A 16800-nucleotide genomic window follows, 5' to 3' on the forward strand; every position below is an offset into this window, starting at 1 on the left:
AAAGAGGGTGGGGACAGAATCTGTAGAGGCTGAGCTTTTCTGGGGAACTCTACCCTTCCCGGCTGCAAACTGTCTCACCAGCTGAGTCTCCTTCGCCAATTCAGGGTGGATGTTATTTCAGCTGCTCATTCTATTTGCTCCGGGACAAGCCTTGGGACGCGTCCACCTATTCCACCGCCATCTTGTCTCTCTGCATTTTAGTATCTTATTGGGGCTCAACTGTGTAAATGCAGGAGTGTCTCCAGGCTCCTGGAGGAATGCTGGGAAGGCCTCTCTGTCCTATTAAGGCATATCTGAATTGCAAGGGGGTTAGTAAAGGCTAATGATCAAAATCACAGGCTTACTAGTGTACAATTTGGACAGAGGTTTACCTGATTAAAAGACTACTTTTGAAAAAGAAAGGGGGTGCTAAACAAACTCTAGGGAAATGGTTACCTCGGGTGTGAGAAGGAGACAGGACAGCTGAGACTACACAAGGATCCTATATAATACAAGCCTAATGTGCAAATTGTCCTCTTGGGCGGTCTTTTTGACTGGGATTTTGACCACTCACTATGATTGCGCGGACGTGGCGGGTGTCGGCGATGTGGTGCTGGCAGCAGGTGGCAGTGGAGGAGCTGCCGGCCCCAGTGGGCCCCGATGAGAGTGGGACCATAGCAGGATGGTGGAGCAGGTGAGCAGGAGGCACCAGGCCAAGGTAGGTGCAAGCAGGGGCCTGATCGCCCCACCAATGGCCCCACAGATGGCAACCAGTGGTGGAGGTGGGGGGCAGGGCCGCTGCCTGGCTCCCAGGCGCTGAGGGAGCTGTGCCGTGGAGGCCTGGCCCAGATTGATCACCCCGCAGGCAGGATGATGGAGCCGGTGAGGGGGCGGCACTAGGCCATGGTGAGGTGCCAGGCGGGGCTGTGGGGCTGCGGGGCTGCAAGCCTGGGGGCGTGAGCTGGGGCCCAATCCCCACAGGCCACCCCAAGGGACCCCCCACCTGTGCATGAATTCGTGCACCAGGCCTCTAGTATTTACATAAGTTACTGTCAGTGTGCTGGTTCTCAAGTTGGATGGTCAGTTCATAGGTGTTCACTATATTAACTAATAAACAGACAAGTAAAAGAGCTACTTTGTGGCCTTAAAAGTCAGGATGAAAGGAAAGGAAACAAAGTACAAGAAAGGAAGACAAGGAAAGGGAAGGCTCTGGTACCTGAAAAACTTGGATTCAAATACCAGTTCTGCCACTTACTGGTTATGATTAGACCTCAACTTCATTATTTATAAAATGGAAATTGTATTAAATTAAATCATATGAAATTAGTAATATTTAATCTTTTTTTGCTACAATCTACCTCCCAGAGTTGTTGTAAAGACGAAATGAGGAAAAGTCCAGACTGAACAAGCATTAAGAGCTCATTAAATGTTGTGTTATTTTTCTCTTCAATTCTTACAAATGTGTCAATATTTCTTCACATGAAGCTACTTCTCTTTTCTCTAATAACTTCCCTCCTACCTCTATCAAAAGTGATGAAGAGCCCTAACCTGTTTGGCTCAGTGGATAGAGCATCAGCCTGTAGAACAAAGGGTCCTGGGTTTGATTCCAGGCAAGAGCATGTACCTTGGCTGCAGGATCCTTGGGCCCTGGCCCTGGTCAGAGGCAACCAATCGATGTGTTTCACATCAATATTTCTCTGTCTTTCCCTCTCTCTTCCACTCTCCCTAAAAATCAATGGAAAAATATCATTGGGTGAGGATTAAAATAATAATAATAATAAAAGTTTTTTTAAAAAAGTGATGAAGAATTCCAAAGTCAGTCTTTGGATTATACATAACTACTGACTTATGGGAAGTTGTAAATTATATATAATTTTTGCATTCTTATTTTTTTAATATATTTTTATTGATTTCAGAGAGGAAGGGAGAGGGAGAAAGAGATAGAAACATCAATGATGAGAGAGAATCATTGATTGGTTGCCTCCTGTACGCCCCACACTGGGGCTCAAGCTCGCAACCCGGGTATGTGCCCTAGGCTGGAATCAAACCTGAGACCCTTCAGTCTGCAGGCCGACACTGTATCCACTGAGCCAAATTGGCTAGGGCTACATTCTTATTAAAGCTAGATATTTTATTAAAAATATAACACCTCCCGAAGAAAAATATATATATATATATATATATATATATATATATATATATATATAACACATACACACACAGGTATAATAATATATACTTATATCCTTGTTCTTTCTTTAGCTGACTTTCCTGTCCCAAGTATAACTGAGCTTGAAAACCCAGCTACAAACATCAAAAGAATAATTTGTTCAACCTCCGGAGGTTTTCCAAAGCCTCACCTCTCCTGGTTGGAAAAGGGAAAAGAATTAAATGCCATCCACACAACAGTTTCCCAAGACCCTCAAACTGAGCTCTACACTATTAGCAGTGAACTGGACTTCAATGTGACCAACAACCACACCTTCATATGTCTTGTCAAGTATGGAAACTTAACAGTATCACAGATCTTCAACTGGCAAAAATGTAAGTCACGTCCTGGGAAGTTTCTACTGTGGAGAACCTAAAAGGAAAATAACTCAGCCAGATACAGTTTAGAATTGTGCATATCGACTTTGACTGTATTTCCTGTAGTATTTTTAGACATGCAAATAAAATGAAATAAAATGTTATGGTGACATATTAAGGTCACTCACTGTATAAGGTATGACTATGTTACTAGATTAATTTTATTTTTTAAATAAACATTCTAAAATGTAGAGTACATATAATTGCTATTCATCAAATTGTCATCTCAGGAAGTTATTATAATAATGTTATTGTCCTTGAAAGCACTAATATTTGTCCTTCTTAGGAACTGCCCTCAGGGCTTTGGCAGTTTCTTTTTGGGCATTGCCTCTCCATGGTCCCATGATGTCAATCACTGTCTTTTGTGGGTGACAGTAAGTTTAAAGAACTACTGGTTCATTCAGAACCAAGTCTAGTGAAGGAGCTGAATAACAAGCTACTGTGGACAATGCCTGAAAAAATAGGTCTTTTCTGAGCAAATACCATGACCAGATGCTTTACAAATGGTAAACTTAGAGAATCCTCCTTTCTCTAGAAGTAAAATCATCTGAAAATATAAAATGGAAAAGGTTGGGTTTATATAAATTTGTGCATGACAAACCCATAATGGGCTGTTACAAGAGAACCCAGATACTCAAGATACATGTCTAATTTGTATGCCTGATTATATAGAGAAATGACAGGCCTCTTCCACACCTCCCAGCCCCACTCCTAACAATGTGTTTTGTGGCTACATAGTAAGAAACAATACACTGAGTTTGCTATACAGTAGTATGTAAGTGTAAATATCTATAAAAAAGCTTAAGTGACCGTCGCAACTGTCGCAACTGTCAGGATCGAACAGATGGCCGAACAGGCTGCGTAGGGAGACCAGGCCAGCAGGGGGTTAGTGAGGGACAACCAAGTGACTGAGCAGCAGGCTGTGTGGGGCAACCAGGCCAGCAGGGGGGCAGTTGGGAGCAACTAGGCCACGTGGCGGGGGGGGGGCGGGCAGTTGGGGGCGATCAGGCCGGCAGGGGGTGAGCAGTGAGGGGCAATCAGGCCAGCAGGCAGAGTGGTTAGGGGTGATCAGGCTGGCAGAGGGGGCAGTTAGGGGTGATCAGGCAGGCAGGCATGTGAGCGGTTAGGAGCCAGTGGTCCAGGATTGTGAGAGGGATGTTCGATTGGGATTGGGCCTAAACCAGCAGTTGGACATTCCCCAAGGGGTCCCGGATTGGAAACGGTGCAGGCTGGGCTGAGGGGACCCCCCCCTCATGCACAAATTTTGTGCACCGGGTGTCTAGTAATTTATAATGTATAGTGTGTCTTATGAGTTCCTCTTGTGACTGGTAGTAAAGAAGATATTTTAGATAGTCTCTAGTTCATTCTAGTGAATGATTTACTCTAGACCAGCGGTTCTCAACCTGTGGGTCACGACCCCTTTGGCCGTCAAACAACCCTTTCGCAGGGGTCGCCAAAGACCATCCTGCATATCAGATATTTACATTACGATTCATAACAGTAGCAACATTACAGTTATGAAGTAGCAACAAAAATAATTTTATGGTTGGGTCACAACATGAGGAACTGTATTTAAAGGGCCAGAAGGTTGAGAACCACTGCTCTAGACCTTTCTGTCTTGAGGAGGATTCTTTTTTTTCCTCACTAGATAATGAGATAAAAATTCCCAGGGAAAAATAGTTCAAATATATAACAAATTTTGATGATTTTATTGATAGTCCAAACTCCTCTCTCTCAATTATCTTTATATATTCTAAAAAATGTGTAAAAATGAATCTGAAAAATATAGTAAATATTATTCATTAATTCAGCATTACTTTTCACTTAACATCATTATTTAATCAATTTTAGATTATGACTAAGGTGGGAAGTAATACACAAATTAGTAATAGCAGCTTCAGTCACATTTTATTTTAGACATTATTTATATTTGGAATATGGGTATATATGATATTCTAAGACAGAGGTTGGCAAAATTTTTCAGAAAAGGACCAGATAGTAAACAGTTTAGTCTTGTAGGTCATATGGTCTCTTGCAACAACTCAAATCAGCTATTATAGCATGAAAGCTGCCATAGACAAGACATAAATGAAGAACATTGTTATGTTCCAACAAAAATTGTATTTAAAAAAATAGGTGGTAGGCCACATTTGGCCTATGCACTGTAGTTTGCTAATTTATAGGAAATAGAATGTAGCCCTTCAATAAAAAGGTGGAGCCATATTTAAAGATGATATTATTAGACTACCAGCTTTATCATCTTTCCCCTAATAGGTCTTCTCTCAGTTTTTCCTTCATGCTAAGGAGGAGCAGAATCCTATTTCAGTATAATTAAAATATGAGTTCTTTGCCCTATTTGGTCTACTTTCACTATGATTAATGAAGAAATGATTAAGTGTATGTGTTTATTCATTCCTTTATTCAATCTTTAGGTAGTTATCACATCACAAGCATTTTGCTAGATACTAGGGTTGTTTCTATGGTCAGAGAGCTTTCGTGTATAAACACTTCAAACCTTGTTGACTGGGTTGAAGGCATCATTTAGAGTCAAAGCAAATAATGCATTTGTGGGTGGTCAAGGACTGACTGCATAAGCACACACAACTTAGGTGTGCAGTTCATAGAAATGTTACAAGCCAATGTGAGTAAAGCTTTACTTTATAAGTATCCACTAAAAAACTCCACCAAATTTATTAATTAAATAAATCGGGTCTATGATTATTTAGTCTGGGCTTACCAAATTTGTTAAACCTTGATGTGCTAGAAGATGTGTGTGGGGGGGTGCGTGGTGTGTGTGTGTGTGTGTGTGTGTGTGTGTGTGTGTGTGTGTGAGGGGTAAATTAGAGAGTACCACACATAGTGTCTCAAACTATCTGCACAGATGTCCTCACATAACTATGCACTTAGATTCTGGGTCTGTTCTATGGTGTATTACCAAGTGCCTAATAGGCGTTATGACGGAGCCAGCTTACTGGTTCCTCCTTCTTTCCCTTAAACACACACCCTCTCTCTAGGCAGAGGGAGGCTTAAGGATGTATGGGAGTGGCCTCTCAGAGGAAGTCAGGTGTGGTCAGAACTGTGAAACTTTTAGAATCCCAAGAGTTTCTTTGTTATTTTGGGTGTCATTCCGGTCTGTCGTGGCAAACATTGGTAATCACTTGAAGTCTCCATGTGCTTTAGAGAAAGAGAAAAGACCAGTCTTTTCTTAGTCTCCTAGGGGGTAGGTGCACTATGATCAAGTGTGTATTTTAGAACAGGTATTGCAGTTTGTAGGAATTATTAGAGCCCAGGAAATCAGAGTCAAAGCAACCATTATGGAGGCTAGTGGGTAGGAGATGAGAAAAACCTGAACTAGGACAGTAGCTGCAAGAGAGTTGGAGGAGAGAAACCAAGATGGCAGCATAGGTAAACACCGGAAATTGCTGCCTTGCACAACCACTTCAAAAATACAACTAAAAGACAAAATGGACATCATCCAGAACCACAGGAAGGCTGGCTGAGTGGAAATTCTACAACTAGGAGGAAAGAAAAAAGCACACTGAGACCCAGAGGAGGTGCAGAAGTAAAGTGCAGAGGTACGGAGGCACACGTGGAAAGGGCTGGCAACTGAGGACACGGTGATCTTTTTCAATCGGGAGGGAGTCTCAAGCTCCCGACTGCTCTGAACTCCAGTTCTGGGCAAGTCTCTGGGGACCCAGACTCATACGGGGAGAAACTGGACTGTCTGGCATTGGGCAGAACTCAAGGGCGGCTTTTTCTCAGAGGAGCTTGCAGCGATTACTTTGGGAAACTGAGACCTGGGACCTCTTAGGGCAGGGCTGAGGATCAGCCATAGCTGCTTGCTCCACCCTGTTGATTCCCTGAGACCCTGCCCCACCCAAGCTGTGTGCAGAGACTTTTGCGTATGAATGGGCTGGCCCTTTGCAATGTAAAATTACCTAACAAACTGCAGCTGGGTCAGAGAGAACCAGAACATCCAAAAGGCGGCCCAACGCCCCACAGCAGCTTGCATTGCTTCACAGCTGGGCCTCATCTGGGCACCTCAAAACCCCAAACAAAGAAGAGAAATCTGCAGATCTCTCCATAGCTCCTGCTGGGTAGCCTCAGGAAGAGGCTAAATTAGCACCTCCTTAGAGATCCAAGAGCCAGTGTACCCAGTGGTCAGAGTGGGACCATCCAGATTACAACTCCTCAGATCCATAAGGGACACACTCAGGGGCAGACTCAGTGAGCACCAAAGCCCCACTGAAGCAAGTCTTGCCCCAGAAGGGTGTCTCCAGCACAGAAGTTCTCCCACCATAGACACACCTGATTCTCACAGCCAATTGGCCTGGAGGTCAATTCCTCCCAGTGATACCTACAACAATCAAGGCTTAACTACAACAAGAGTGTGCACAAAGCCCACAAAGGGGTGCACCAAGAGTGTCCACCTCAGGTAATTGGGGAGGCTGAGCCACTGGGCCCCATAGGACACCTAGCACACAAAGCCACTCTATCAACACAGGGAAGCAGCCAAAATGCAGAGACAAAGAAACAGGTCACAAATAACAGAAATGGAGGAAAGCAAACTACTGGTTATAGAGTTCAAAACCACGGTTATATGGTTTTTCAAGAATTTTCTAGAAACCGCCGATAAATTTAGTGAGACCCTCGAGGATATGAAAAAGGACCAACTAGAAATTAAGCATACACTGAGTAAATTAAAGAATAATATACAGAGATCCAACAGCAGACTAGAGGATCCCAAGAATCAAGTCAAAGATGTGAAATATGAAGAAGCAAAAAATACCCAACTGGAAAAGCAAAAAGAAAAAACAATCCAAAAATATCAAGATAGTGTAAGGAGCCTCTGGGACAACTTCAAGTGTACCAACATCAGAATTATAGGGGTGCCAGAAGAAGAGAGAGAGCAAGATATTGAAAACCTATTTGAAGAAATAATGACAGAAAACTTCCCCTACCTGATGAAAGAAATAGACTTACAAGTCCAGGAAGCGCAGAGAACCCCAAACAAAAGGAATCCAAAGAGGACCACACCAAGATACGTCATAATTAAAATGCCAAGGGCAAAAGACAAAGTGAGAATCTTAAAAGCAGCAAGAGAAAAAAAGTCAGTTACCTACAAGGGAGTACCCATACAATTGTCAGCTGATTTCTCAACAGAAACTATGCAGGCCAGAAGGGAGTGGCAAGAAATATTCAAAGTGATGAATAGCAAGAACCTACAACCAAGATTACTTTACCCAGCAAAGCTATCATTCAGAATTGAAGGTCAGATAAAGAGCTTCACTGATAAGAAAAAGCTAAAGGAGTTCATCACCACCAAACCAGTATTATATGAAATGCTGAAAGGTATTCTTTAAGAAGAGGAAGAAGAAAAAAGGTAAAGATAAAAATTATGAACAACAGTTACATATCTATCAACAAGTGAATCTAAAAATCAAGTGAATAAAAAATCTGATGAACAGAGTAAACCGGTGAATATAATAGAATCAGGGGCATAGAAAGGGAGTGGACTGACAATTCTCGGGTGGGAAAGGGGTGTGGGGGGTGCAGGAAGAGACTGGACAAAAATCGTACACCTATGGATGAGGACAGTGAGGGCGGGTAAGGAAAGAGGGTGGGGTGGGAACTGGGTGGAGGGGAGTTATGGGGGAAAAAAGAGGAACAACTGTAATAATATGAACAATAAAGATTCAATTTTTTTAAAAAAAGAGAGTTGGGGGAAAGGAGTCGATTGCAGAGATATTCTGAATATAGATAGAAAGTCCACGGGAGCCTACTAGGCACAAACACAAGCCTTCACTCTTGTTTGGGTAACTAATGGTGTTGCCATTCACTGAAATATGAGCATCTGTGTTAGCTATGCTTTGGAAAGAATATAGTGAGTTCAGTTTTAATCAAGTGAGGTGCTGGCATCCAACTGTCTATTCAACAGCTGGAAATACAAATCTGGAGCTCAGAAATGGGATCAGAAATATAATATACAGATTTAGAAATCATTTAGTGTTTCAAACCTTAGGTGTGGATGAGATCACCCAGGAGGACTGGGGTCAGTGGCAAAAGTATGGGATCACAAATGGAACCATGGGGAACAACAAAATTTAAAGGTCAAAAAGAGGAAGAAGAGCCTAAAAACAACAACAAAAACAACAACAACTGAGTCACAACCAGCAGAAACAGAAGAATGTGGTGTCGTGGAAGTCCAAGGAGGAAAACATTTCAACTTTGGAAAGTTATCCACAAGGCTTGGTAATCAGAAATATGAGAAACAATAAGTTAGTGTTTAATATTTATTGTAAGCTATTCCAGAGAAACCGGGAGAGGATGAGCTATGAATATTCCTTTTAATTTGTGTTCCTGCCCTTTCTCCAGATATTGTTGCCCCAAGGGGTTGAAGAATAGATGTTGTAGCAGCTGCTCCTAATACTCTCTACCCCACCCCCTGACCCCCACCTACATCCTTCCTTGTGTCCCTGTGTTCCCTCTGTTCCCTGTGTTCTGCATCTGATAGCCAGGATGATCCTACCTAATACCAAGCCACATCCACTCTTAGTTCTCTGCTGAGCCTCTTCTACCAGTCCAGAAACTCTCTAGGCTGTATGGTGAAAAATGTGTATCTGAAAATGAATGCAGAATGAATGTTTTAGGTAGTTACTAAGAGGTGTGTGTGTGTGTGTGTGTGTGTGTGTGTGTGTGTGTGTGTGTGTTAAGAGAACATGCTAAGAGAAAGGGAGCAAGCATGACAGAACTGGATAAGGAAAAATAAGGTACATCTAGAACACAAAATCAACTGATTATTATTAGTAATACATAGTAATATCAACTATAAAAGTGAGATACAAAGGGCGACTTTTAAAGTGTCTCCATAGAGTCCTTTTTATGCTAGCTTAACTCAGTAAGTACAGAAGTTCAAAATTTATTTTTATTTCTCACATTCAATATCTGACATCTGGATTATCAGCTGCCCACAAGTATATATCTGATTTGTGAGTTATCAAAGAAAATGCTATCAGCTGAGTATTGGAGAGCTGACCAGGCAAAGAAGTGAAAAATACTCTTTGCAGTTCTGTCAAAATAAGAGGCATACAATGGGTATCAAGCAACTGGAAACACATTAGAGCTAATACTATCCTTTTTCCTCCACAGCTGAGCCAACAACCTCTCCTTTTAATCAGTCCTGGCTCTCGATCTTAATCATAGTGGTTGGGATTTCTGTGATCGTTGTTATTGCAGTATTTTGTTATTGCTGCCTGTGCAACAGTAAGTGCTTTCCTATTATCATCCTGTAAGCCAGTGGTTCTCAACCTTCTGGCCCTTTAAATACAGTTCCTCATGTTGTGATCCAACTATAAAATTATTTTCGTTGCTACTTCATAACTGTAATGTTGCTACTGTTATGAATCATAATATAAATATCTGATATGCAGGATGGTCTTAGGCGACCCCTGTGAAAGAGTCGTTCGACCGCCAAAGATTGAGAACCGTTGCCAAGCTCTATTAGTACGATTTAGCATCTCTCTGAGATGTTAAGCTATTCTCATTTTGGGAAAGTCTATGGAAATTTCAGTGTCTCCTTTCCATGGCACAGCAAGTTCTATTCACTCACTAGACAGACATTTCTTGAACACCTACTATGTGCCTGGCACTCTACTAGGCAATGAATTTACGGAGATAAGAAATCACGGCCCTGAAGACACTAAATTCTAATTTAGTCCTTTCATTTCCCCCCTAACTTTATAATATTGTCTTGGAGACACTGAGGCTTGCTAACTAAGATGAAAACATTTCCGATGTAATGTAATATTCTAATTTTTTATTCAGAATTTGAGAAAAATCATAAATGACAAGATTTGGGGGACAGGAATCATTTTCTTGGAGAAAGGTAAAATGCACTAATGGAGTTAAGAAACTACATAGCCACAAGTGATTTTACCAATTCTCAATTCTACAGAATACATTTTTGGGTGAAAGATCAGGAGTAGTTGAGGAAAGAAAATACATCTAGGATATTTTTCCCTACAAGTTTAAAAGTTTGGCTTTACATTTATACTTCCTTCAATCTCTAATTAAATGAAGAGGAACTGCTAGGCCAGAGTTAAGGCCAAGTTTGCCATGAAGGAGTATCAACCTTTCTTGGAGGAGAAATCATATACACTGAGGGAAAAAACATCTACTGATTTTCTCAACCTTCAACACAAAAAATGTCAAAGGTCAGGGAAAACACTAGAGACTCTTTGTTATGAACAACTCAACCCATGGGTAGGATGAGAAAGGTCTGGTGGCTCAAGGATGGTTCTGATACAGACTGACCCAGCCTTATCTCTCTAGTTCAGGTTTCCCATCCTTAGACTATGGACAATTGGAAATGAATAATTATTTGTTTTAGGGTGCTACTCTATGCATTGTAGTATGTTTAGCAGCATCCCTAGCTCTACTCCCTTTATATCAATAGCACCCATTTCCCCAATAATGACCATCAAAAATGTCTCCAAGCATTGCAAATGGCTCCTGTTGGTGGGGGGTGGAAATCATCCAAGTTCTAAGCCAATCTGAAGGTTTGCTGAACTATATGGGCAGTTTAAGGGAAATTCACCTATCTGAATTTTTATTTTTTGTGTTTATCTTCAAGGACCTGCTGCAAGATGGAGAGAGAGAAGGAAGAGTGGGGAGAGTATGGAAATGAGAACAATCTCCCCTATCGTCTCAGGATCTGCAGAAGCATCAGGCTGAACAGAACATCTAAAGGTAGCACCCTTTAGCTCTTCTCTACCATAGTGGGACATATGAGATCATGGCCATCAGGAGGCACAGGGATTTCTTCCTCCCAGTAGCAAATTTAAGAGCTTCTACTTCTTACCCCACCTTCTCAAAAACCTCTTTCAGATACTCTAAGCAAAGGATTGGCACCTCTGTCCTCTTTCCCTGCAATTTCCTTCTTATAACCTCCTTTGCTGTTCTATTCTGCCATCTTGAAATGTTCCTCTCTTGTAAGCTAATTCAATGTCTTTCATTATATACAAAACACTAAGTTCATTTTGAAGTAATATTCCTGATCTAACTCCTTATTCTAATCATCTCATTTTCCCTGTTTCCCTCAGTACTGATGGACATAGATTCATGTCATTTATGAGTCACTCTGTACTAACTCAGCAACACCTTCATTGTTCGCTCTGCCTTTTAGTAACAGAGTCATCCTATTGATCCAACCACAGAGCCAAATTTCATAAAGAATTATTTCTCATCAGGTTGGTGTGGCTCAGTGGTTGAGCATCAACCTATGAACCAGGAGGTCACGGTTTGATTCCCAGTCTGGGCAGAAGCCTGGATTGTGGGCTCAGTCCCCAGTAGGGGGTGTGCAGAAGACAGCTGATCAAGGATTCCCCTTCATCATTGAAAACATACCAACATTTGCATCATGGGGGTGCTGGAAGAAGAGAAGGAGCAAGAAATTGAAAACCTACTTGAAAAAATAATGACAGAAAACTTCCTTAATTTTGTGAAGGAAGTACATGTATACGTCCAGGAAACACATAGAGTCCTTAACAAGATGAATCCAAAGAGGCCCACACCAAGACATATCATAATTAAAATGCTAAAGGTTAAAGACAAAGAGAGAATCTTAACCAGTTAACTGCCATGCATCCAAAATAGAAACTATCCCCACACGCCACAATATTTTGAATTTAATTTAAAAAAATCATCTGATTCTGGAGTTGAATAAAGGATATCATCTTCCTCTTGCAAGGTGCTTGGTTCGATTATTTCTTCATCTGGTGCCATTTATGGGGGCTTAATTTTATTTGCACAATATATTACAACTATAAATTCAATAATAAAATAATAATTTTCAATTCTACGGAAATATCAACAAAAGCGAGTACGAAATAAAAATAAACCGTCGACACAAAAAGCCTCAAAAACACTAAATTCTGTTGATGCGCCAAAGATGATATCTGTAAAAAAATAATAAAGAACGCACACCATGTTTACCATTTTAGGTGTGAAATTCATGATAACACAAACAAATCTCAAGTGTCACAATGAACCAAAAAAAATCTCAAGTGTCGCAGTGTTTATCTCTCACGAGTCTGAGTGGCAGCCCTATACTAGTATATCAATATTGGAATTTCTTCCCTATGTACTAGAATATTTACATATTTAAGTTACCATAATTTTCTTTACAAACCCAGAGATGTCACTAACAAGTCTGATTTTTAAAATTGGACGACCAGAGTTGATATGTGAGATTTGCAGCTATAGACACGTGTGGCGTGTGGGGAAAGTCCACCGCTTGCGTCTATAGACACTTATGGCTACGAAGGATTAAAAGCAGCCAGAGGAAGACAGTTGGTTCCCTATAAGGGAGTTCTCTAAGACTGTTAGCTGATTTCTCAACAGAAATTTTGCAGGCCAGAAGGGATTGGCAAGAAATATTTAAAGTGATGAAAAGCAAGGACCTACAAGCAAGATTACTCTATCCAGCCAAACTATCATTTAGAATGAAAGGACGGATAAAGAGCTTTCCAGACAAGAAAAAGCTAAAGAAGTTCATCACCACCAAACCAGTATTATATGAAATATTAAAGGGTCTTCTTTAAGAAGAAAAAGAAAAGATTAAAAAAAAATGAATAAAATGGCAATAAATACATATCTATCAACAACTAAATCTAAACAAACAAATAAATAAATGAACAAGAACAGAAACGGAATTATGGATACAGAGAACATGTTGACAGTTGCCAGGTGGGAGAAGAGGAGGGAGGATGGATGAAAAAGGTGAAGGGATTGGGAAGAACAAGTTGGTTGTTACAGAATAGTCATGGAGATGTAAAGTACAGCACAGAGAATATAGTAAAAAATATTCTAATAACTATGTATAGTGTCAAATGGATATATTTATTGAGATCACTTAATAAGTTATGTAATGTCTAATTACTGGGATGTACATCTGAAACTAATATAATGTATGCCAACTGTAATTGAAAAATAAAATAATACAGTATACAGATGACATACTATAGAATGCACACCTTAAACCTACATAATTTTATTAACCGATGTAACCCCAATAAAGTCTACTTATTTTTTAGTGATTTTAAAAATGTTTTTATTGACTTTAGAGAGAGAAAGAAAGGAGTTAGATAGAATCATCAATGATGAGAGAGAATCATTGACCAGCTGTCTACTACATGCTTTCTACTGGGGATCAAGCCTGCAACCTGGGCATGTGCTCTGACAGGGAATCGATTCTCTTGATTCATAGGTCAATGCTCAACCACTGAGCCACATCCAATAAATTCAATTTAAAAAAGGAAAAGAAAAATGAATTAAAAAATAAAAGATAAAAAAAATAAAAATATAAAAATAAAAGATGATGCTTGGCCAATGTGGCTTACTTGGTTGGATGTCATCCCATGCACCTAAAGGTTGCTGGTTTGATTCCTGGTCAGGGCACATTCCTGGGTTGTGGGCTCAATCCCCAATAGGGGGCATGCAGTAGGCAGCCAATGGATGTTCTGCTCTCACATTGATGTTTCTCTCTCTCTCTCTCTCTCTCTCTCTCTCTCTCTCTCTCTCTCTCCCCCCATCTCCCTCCTTCTCTCTCTAGAAATCAATAATAAAATAGATGAAATACCTGAGACATACAACAGGTTATATTTTACAAAAACATTTTATTTTACTCTTGTAAAAATCTCTACAAGCATGATCTTTCTACCTCCACTTTATGGGAGAGAAACACAAGGATCTTAGAGGTTAAATGATTTGCTAAGGTCAGACAGAAGAGGAGCAAAACCAGAACTCAAATTGGACATGAGGCTCAGATTTCTTTCGTAACACCACAGCAGCCTGTACATATTTTCCCCACAGCAATCTCTCAGTTTCTTATCCTGTTTACTTTTTATTTCAACTTCTTGTTCACTTCTCACTTTCTAGGAAGCCCTATCCCACCAGGATGATTGTTACTGGACAGGGGACTCTGCCCTGACCAGGTCTGCTTATGGCCAGCTGGTAGTGTGTGGGTTCCTGACTTTGTGCAGGAAAAATTTCACAACATGTGTCCAGGTGAATTTTAGAGAACATTTATTAAAGCTGGGGACAGTGAAACAAGGAAGGGCCTAGGCCAGTGGTCGGCAAACTGCGGCTCGCGAGCCATATGCGGCTCTTTGCCCCTTGAGTGTGGCTCTTCCACAAAATACCACGTGCAGGCGTGCACGTACAGTGCGATTGAAACTTCGTGGCCCATGCGCAGAAGTCGTTATTTTGTGGAAGAGCCACACTCAAGGGGCCAAAGAGCCGCATATGGCTCGTGAGCCGCAGTTTGCCGACCGCTAGCCTAGGACCATGGTCGGCAAACTGCAGCTCGCGAGCCACATGCGGCTCTTTGGCCCCTTGAGTGTGGCTCTTCCTAACCTAAGCCTTAGGAGTACCCTAATTAAGTTAATAACAGTGTACCTACTTATGCCGGGAGCCAGTCCATCCTTGCTGTTTCAAGGGACCTGGCATATATGGCATGCTGTTCTTAATATGTTTGCTCACCTTCTTGGCACTATGTGTTTTAACCAAGGTCACCTCTCTGAGAAAGGTTGTTTCCCCAGGTAGGGATTTTCCCCTGAAGTTAGGGAGGGAATAAAACCTCTTAACTAAGTGCCAGGTGGGTAATTAATCACTTTAACTACGAACAATCATGCTTAAACTACATAATCTTTACTCCCTGGAATGGAGATAAGAAACGCCCTAACCTTTGGAATAGAGATTGATAGGATTGGAATCAACTGGTATAAATACAGATGTAACAAGACAACAGGACACAGAACCTAGACACAGAACCTAGACACAGAACCTACACAGAACCTAGAGACAGAAGAACTTCGCTGGAGAGAACATGGCAAAAGATCCTGGACAGAAACTGGCCACAGAACCTAGAGACAGAACCTAGCGAGAGAACCTGGCTGAAGAACCTAGAGACAGAACCTGGCTACAGAACCTGGATAGAACATGGCAAGAGAACCTGACTAGAACCTGGTGACTGAACCTGGCTGGAGAACCTGGACAGAACCTGGCTGGAGAACCTAGCAAGAGAACATAGACACAGAACCTGGCTGGAGATCCTAACCAGAACTTCGCTGGAGATCTTGACCAGAACTTGGCTAGAGATCCTGGCTGGGCTGCTGATCAACTGAACGCTGTCTCTGTGTCACTCCTTCTTCGCTGACTCCGTCCACACCTTTGGGGACCCCTGGACCTGCTGGGGCTAGGCCCCAGCATACTTATATAGTGTAAGTTTAAAAAGTTTGGCTCTCAAAAGAAATTTCAATCGTTGTACTGTTGCTATTTGGCTCTGTTGACTAATGAGTTTGCCAACCACTGGCCTAGGATAACAGGAGAGGGACTAGGTGGGGAAATGAGTCTAGATAGGGCTGCTTTAGCTCACTAAGAAGCCAGAGAAAAGAGGGCTTTGGGAATAGGAACTGCTGCTGCCCATTGCTGCCCTGTTTCCTTTAAAAATGACATTGGTATTTTGATGGAGATTGCATTTAATCTGTATATTGCTTTGGGTAATATGCATGTATTCACTATGTTGATTCTTTGAATACATGAACATGAAATATCTTTCCGTTTCATTGAGTCTTTTTCAATCTCTTAATAATGCCTTGTAGTTTTCACTATATAGGTCCTTCACATTCTTTGTTAAGTTTATTTCTAGGTATTTTAATCTTTTGGTTGCAATTGCAAAATAAAATTTTTTCATTTCTTTTTGATGTTTTGTTGTTAGTATATATGAAAGCAGTGAATTTTTATACAGTGGTTTTGTACCCTGCAACTTTACTATATTTATTGCTTCTAATAGTTTTTTTGGTGAAGTCTTTAGGGTTTTCTATATACAGAATCATGTCCTCCATAAAAAAAAAAAAAAAAAAAAAGAAGACAATTTTACTTCTTCCTTCCCCATTTGGATGCCTTTTACTTCTTTCTCTTGCCTAGTTGCTCTGACTAGGACTTCTAGCACTATGCTGAATAAGAGTGGTGAGAGTGGACATCCTTGTCTTGTGCCTAATCTTACAGGAAAAGCTTTCAGTTTTTCACCATTATGATTAGTTTAGGGTTTGTCATACATGGCCTTTATTATATTGAAGTACTTTCCTTCTATACTCGTTTTATTGAGTTTTTAAATCATAAATGGATGTTACATCTTTTCAAGTGCTTTTTCTGTATCTATTGATAAGATCATAT

The 16800-nt window shown here is 40.9% G+C and overlaps 1 protein-coding gene across 1 annotated transcript in view; it reads left to right on the top strand.

The window, feature by feature from the left end:
* Positions 1–16800, top strand: part of CD80 (CD80 molecule) — a 47580-nt gene that overhangs the window by 24918 nt on the left and 5862 nt on the right. The window contains exons 4-6 of the mRNA XM_081086459.1: positions 2242–2523; positions 9715–9828; positions 11198–11313. Of these exons, the coding sequence (XP_080942585.1) occupies positions 2242–2523; positions 9715–9828; positions 11198–11298 (497 nt within the window). The 3' untranslated portion in view covers positions 11299–11313. The remainder of the gene's footprint in view (positions 1–2241; positions 2524–9714; positions 9829–11197; positions 11314–16800) is intronic.

Source organism: Myotis nattereri (assembly GCF_964212035.1).
Source record: "Myotis nattereri genome assembly, chromosome: 3".
Classification (NCBI taxonomy): Eukaryota; Metazoa; Chordata; class Mammalia; order Chiroptera; family Vespertilionidae; genus Myotis; species Myotis nattereri.